This window comes from Electrona antarctica, assembly GCF_951216825.1.
Source record: "Electrona antarctica genome assembly, chromosome: 11".
Classification (NCBI taxonomy): Eukaryota; Metazoa; Chordata; class Actinopteri; order Myctophiformes; family Myctophidae; genus Electrona; species Electrona antarctica.
The window spans coordinates 9,962,196-9,968,611 of NC_136792.1; the positions used below are offsets into that span (position 1 = coordinate 9,962,196).

A 6,416-nucleotide genomic window follows, 5' to 3' on the forward strand; every position below is an offset into this window, starting at 1 on the left:
CCAATGGTTTGCTACAGCAGGAGATTGCATTGAAAATGTCCATGTGTCAGTTTTCATTGCCGCTGCTACTTCCTAACTGTGAAACAGGTCAGTGTCAGTTCATGCTTTGGGCAATGAGAGACATTATCAAGAGGTTCAGATCTCATTCACTTCTAGATCCGAAAAGCTTTATTGAAGACAGAATTGTTCTCTCTAAACTTCCAATGGTGTCTTTTGTAAGACTGGGTGAGTGCTCCTTGTCCAAGTCAAAGGTTCTCAATAATCTTCTGAGTAATCCCCAACAGTATCATGACACATTTGTTCACCGAGACATGGAAGGTGGTGATCGTCCAAGGAAAATATCTGATGGATTGGTTGAAATGAGTTGGTATCTTCCGTGTGGAAACACTAACATTGACATTTTTGGAGAGCCAGTAGCTATAGCTAACCTCCGGGGGGACATCAAATCCTTTGAAAAACAATATGAATTTCTTTGCCAGACATCGGCAGCAGTTTTTGTGTTCTTTGACAACTTGGACTCTCAGTACAAACTACTGAGCAGCCAAAACAACAAAGCACAGCTGTTCTTGGTCGGTAACACCCAGGGCAAAGGTTTCAGTCGTGATTCCCTTAAACAAGTGGCAGGGAAGTTTAAGTTGAACACGAACAACTTCATTATAAAGACTGAAAAGATGAATGATGCAGACTTCGTCAAAAAGCTGAGAGAAAAAGTCACCAATGTGGTCAACAGCTCAGAAATGAGGATGAAGATGGAGAACATGGCTGCTGTTGCCAAACAACTTGGAATTGCCGTTGATGAGGACTCCCCAGAGTGTCAGAACGCCAAGAGAAATGCAGACGCCATCACCTCAAAGATAACAGACAATGAAGACGCCATCACCTCAAAGATAACAGACATTCTTAAGTACAAGGAAAATCAGCTTCCCCTGCAAGGAAGAATATTGAAAGAATTATCTTGTTTAGAGAAGGAGGGATTTAGGCTTAAGAATGCTGGCGAGAAAAACCTTGACAATTACAAAGATGAACTCCTGCAGAAGAAAATGCAACTTAGAAAAGAACAAAACGAACGCGGCATATCAGAGGCCATGGCCTGCTTCATAAGTGCATTATCAAGCCCAGGGATAGAGCGGGCATATTTTTTGAAGTGGATGCGAATGAACCTTGATAACTTGTCCCGAGCAACACTCTCTTCTCTCCGTGAACGGTATAAAGAGAAATGTCAGAGTTCTGAGAACAAAGATGAAATTAAAAAGCTTGATAGACAACTTTCCAACAGCTCACTGGGGATAGAACACTTCTTGCGTGAAATGGGTCAGCTCTATGCGTCTGCAAAGTTCCTTCCAGAAACTTGTAAATCACGTCAACAGCTAATGCAACTTCCCAAATTGTGTGCAGAATTGCTCCTTGAAGGATTTCCCATGGAGTTGGTGGACGGTGATGCATCCACCATTCCTCTTACATGGGTGGAGGATGTTCTCACTCAGCTAAGTGTCTTGGTAGGGAAGAAGAACAAACTCCTGGTCCTAACAGTTCTTGGAGTTCAGAGCACAGGAAAGTCCACACTCCTTAACACCATGTTTGGAGTGCAGTTTGCAGTCAGCAGCGGTCGATGCACTCGAGGTGCCTTCATGTTGCTTGTCAGAGTGGAAGAAGACTACAAACGTGTTCTGAACTGTGACTTTGTGCTAATCATTGACACTGAAGGTCTGAAGTCGCCAGAACTTGCACAATTGGATGATAGCTATGAGCATGACAATGAGCTTGCAACACTTGTTGTAGGGCTTAGTGATGTCACTATAATCAACATTGCGATGGAGAATATAGCAGACATGAAAGACATCCTGCAAATCGTTGTCCACGCTTTCCTCAGGATGAAAGAAGTGGGGAAGATGCCCAACTGTCAGTTTGTTCATCAGAATGTGTCAGATGTAGCAGCCCCAGACAGTAACCTACGGGACAGGAATCTACTGTTGCAACAGTTGAATGAGATGACTCAAGCTGCTGCCAAAATGGAGAAAAAGGAGCAGAACAAGAACTTCACAGATGTGATGAAATACAATCCAGACACTGGGAACTGGTACATCCCTGGACTCTGGCATGGGAGCCCACCGATGGCACCAGTAAATGCAGGGTACAGTGAGGCTGTTTATGAGTTCAAGAAGAACATCATCCAAATTCTTGCCATGGGAAGCAGCAAGGCATCTGCTAATGAAGTACCGGCCTTTCTGGGATGGATTAAAAGCCTGTGGACTGCTGTACAACAAGAGAACTTTATCTTCAGTTTCCGAAACAGCCTTGTGGCCGATGCCTACATGAAGCTTTGCAAAGAATCCAGCAAATTAGAATGGAACATCAAAAAACACATGTACACATGGGTTAAAGATGCTGAAACAAAGATCTCAAACCTTGGAACTGTGAAGTCTAACGTACCAAACCTGGAAGATTTACTAACTCATTTGATGAGTGAAGCCTTGAAAGAGCTCTCTATTTGGGAGACAAAACTCCTTCAACATCTGACTGACTATTTTAAGCAAAAAGAAGGACACGTCCAACTTGTTGAGAGATACAGAGAGGACTTCTCAAACAGTGCAAAAAACCTACGAAAAGAAATTGAGAACTCTGTACGCAATCAACTGTACGCTGCTGTTGAAATCAGACGAGGGATGATAAGTCTTGACGAAATGAAGAAGACCTTTGCAAAGAAATTAGAGGACAAGGTGCTGAAGTTAATTGAGGAATGCCGTAAGAGTGACCTTAAGAGAAAAACGATTTCATCGTCACTAGACAGACAATTTGATGAGCTGTGGAAACAAACTGAGAGTGAATTAAACTTAACAGGGTTACAAGACATTGATGTCTACAATAAAGTTGAATATCAGCTGAGGTTGAACCTATCGCCAAAGGGGAGTCATGCTTCTAAATTACTGGAAGAAAGACCCCTGCGACAATGTGGAAACGGGCACTTCGAAGTGGAACGTGTGGGATTCGTCAAACGTTTGTTTGGTGTCAATGAAAATGCTGCACAAAGGCTAGCTGACATGATTATTAAGGATTGCAAACAGTATGTGTCTGAGAAAGTGGAAAAGAAAACCAATTACCATGACACTTACATCTCAGAGATCCTGAATAAGATTGATAACATGTTGAGTGCCAATGGAGATGTTAAGTTGGATATTAAGTTTGAAGTGCACTTAAAACAACACGTGTGTGGTCTATCAGCTCGAGCGTTTCAGAAAATGCACAAAGACTTCAGAGAGAAAAATGACCCACAGGTTTGTCTAAACAAACTGAAAAACGAGCACTGTTCTGCCTTTAAAGATTTATTCAATGAACGAGACCAGTGTCAGAAAAAAGCTGAGCAATTCACAAACCTCTGCCTGAGACCTGCAGTGGAACACAATGTCACCAGTTCCTTGGGTCCAGAAATTGTTGATGCAATGCTGGCAGGCAAAAATGCTGATCAATTTAGCACGCGGTCATTCTTCCAGCACTCCCTTTTGAACTATTTGCTGTCAAAGAACAGTTTTGAGACCTATCTGAGCTACATTCTCTCATATGAAGATTTTGTCCAAGACTGGATATCTGTCAAAATTGTGGAACAATTCTCAAGTGGGCATGAGCTGTTTGAATTGGAAAACAAACAAATTGAAGCAAACATCAAGATCATAACTATCGCTATCACAAATGCCCACAAGGAAAACATCACTGTGGAGACCTTTGTCCAAAATATTTGCAATGGAATTGGTGATAAACTGGTCATTCCAAAGGATGCTCTGGCAACTGTCTTGACCCTGAACAAATCAACCCTGAAGGGTTTTGTCCAGTGGCTTAAAGTGTCTGTGAAAGAAATGGAACAGACACTCACGGAGACATTCGAAGCAAAGGACCTGCCAGAAAAACTAAGGTCACTTGATGTCAAACCCCAGAATGAGCTGTTCAACAGAATCTTTGGATGTGGGAAACGGTGTCCATTCTGCAAAGTGCCTTGTGACGCAGGAGGCAAAGGACACACGGAACACTTTGCTTCAGTCCACAGACCAGAAGGTCTTGGTAGTTACAAATGGAGTCAATCAAGGGAACTCGTTACTGATGTGTGTTCTTCTTTAGTGATAAGTGAGTCTATGTTCTGTTGTTCTGAGACAAAGGATAACTATCACCCTTATAAAGAGTACACAGACATTTTCCCCAGCTGGAAAATTCAACCAGACGAAAGCATCGAGGCATCAGACTACTGGAAATATGTGATGAGGAAATTCAACAATGAATTTGCCAAAAAGTACGATGCAAAACCTGCTGAAATTCCTTCAGCTTGGATGAAGATTGACAAAAAACAGGCAAAGAAAAGCCTCGATGAGTCCTTCAACATCAAATGAGTCTCAACTGTGTTTAACCTATGAGTTATTTGACGGCCTCACTCATGAGTAGGATTTCCTGCAATGTATCAATCTACTATGGTATGTTTACCTGAATTCAAAACAAATTAATTGCAATTGAGACCTGACTTTGTTGTATCATTATGTTAATGCCATTGGTGTTCGAGCCAGCTGGTTTAATGGCCGCAACATGGTTTGGGCGCTCGTCACAAACAGTTGTGTTCGTCCAGTTTGTGTAGACTCCAATCAACGTCCATACCTGTACTTATGTTTCCTTGCATGGATTGAATTCATGCTTTACTATATTATTCATTAATGTCTTCATCTTGATAGACTCATTTCTTACTATATTATTCATGAATGTATTAGATGTATGAAACAGTATGTTATCATGTTGTTGCGTGTGGCCATGACATCACTCGCACACACACACTCAAGTCATTCAATCATTGTCTGTGCCTAATCTTTGTCTCTCAACCCCACTCAGACTGACACACCCAGGCTGGCACACCTGCAGCAGTTTCCCCAATCATCCTCTGCTGCAGCCCTCTGCTATAAAAGCCATGCCAGCTCAGTGTCAAGGCAGACACAGACCCAGCAACAGCTCAGTGCCAATCCATGTCAATACTTTTCAGTTAAACTTAATTTAGGTTAGTTTGTCCTGGGGATGGCCGGCAGTTAGAGTTTTCGTTATTAGTTAATTGGTTTAAGTTAGGGGAGGGGGGAAACGGCTTCGACGTCCCTATAGGGGGTGGCCTGGGCCCCCCCTCATTCTCCTGTTTTGGCCGGCATCTCCAGGTCTCCTTTGTTCTCCTGATTTGGTAAAGTACCTGACAGTAATATGTGTTTTGTTTGATATTTTGTTTGTTGGTTCAATGCTTCTGTGGGGAAGTGGTTAATAAAAACCGTTAAAACTTGTCCACTTGTCCATCTGTCCTTATGTTGGGGTCTCCAGTTTGAGCCACTTGTTATCATACATACTTTGTTTGGAGACCGCAAAAATGTTGCACATTATTCTTTTAATAGTTTAATCAAAGCAGTAAAATGTTAAATGCCCTGAAATTGTACAATGGACATGTTTTATTGATTCTTTAAGCTGTATGAAAAACAAAACATCTAAACAAAACAAATCATTGTTCTATTACTTGTGAATAAAGAGACCAAATCAGCATTCTGCCTATGAATGTCTTTATGTTTCAGCATAACCTGTATTAAGGGACAAAGTAAACATAAATACCATCACATGGTTTTGTTATTGTCTAAGACTCTAAGATTTTTCATATTATGAAAAATGGTCATTATGTTATTTACACTTTGGGTTTTATTCCCCAAGTAACACAAACACACACACACACACACACACACACACACACACACACACACACTGGGAATTTTGTCCAGAATTGACATATGGTTTTATTATCTTAGCAAACCTTTTCATGAAGACTTATGTCTTCATAAAGTCGTCGTCGTCCTCCAATGCATTGTGGGTTCTGTAGTCTATGCAATACTGCTACAGTATAGACTACGTTAAGATCCTATGTACTGTATTGGTGTTGAGGATTTAAAATTGCTATTTTAAATCCTCAAATAGCAACAAACCGCTCTGCTCCCGTTGAAAAGCATTGGCAGAATCCGCCCATACAGGCAGAATTAAAGTTCGGTGTGACCACACCCTTAGAATATATTTCAAAACATTTTGCATAGTTTAAATGTTTGGTTATTTTGAAACACAGAAGGAAATTGATAATGAATTTGACATATTCTGCAGTAGGCTGCGCTAGCACAAAACTACTTTCTGACCTTGACAGCCCATACATTCAAACATCCTATCTGATTGCATTAAACAACGTTAAGCTTTGCCACTCACTTTATGCATGCACATACCCTACTTAATTTTCGGACTAATTGCAAGAAATATACTTTAGAAAAGGGACTGCCAACTTTCTGCTCTTTTCTATGGAACTGAATATAATATTCTACATTGATACAGACATGGACGCACACACTGCTCATACTGTACACACAAACCATACACCCCGG

At 41.2% G+C, this 6,416-nt stretch overlaps 1 protein-coding gene across 1 annotated transcript; it reads left to right on the forward strand.

Annotated features, from left to right (window-relative positions):
• The first annotated feature begins 134 nt into the window (after positions 1-134).
• Positions 135-4,383, forward strand: LOC306932634 (interferon-induced very large GTPase 1-like). The gene has a single exon (XM_079514507.1). The coding sequence runs from the start codon at positions 204-206 to the stop codon at positions 4,371-4,373; it is 4,170 nt and encodes a 1,389-aa protein (XP_079370633.1). The 5' UTR covers positions 135-203; the 3' UTR covers positions 4,374-4,383.
• Positions 4,384-6,416: the final 2,033 nt, after the last annotated feature.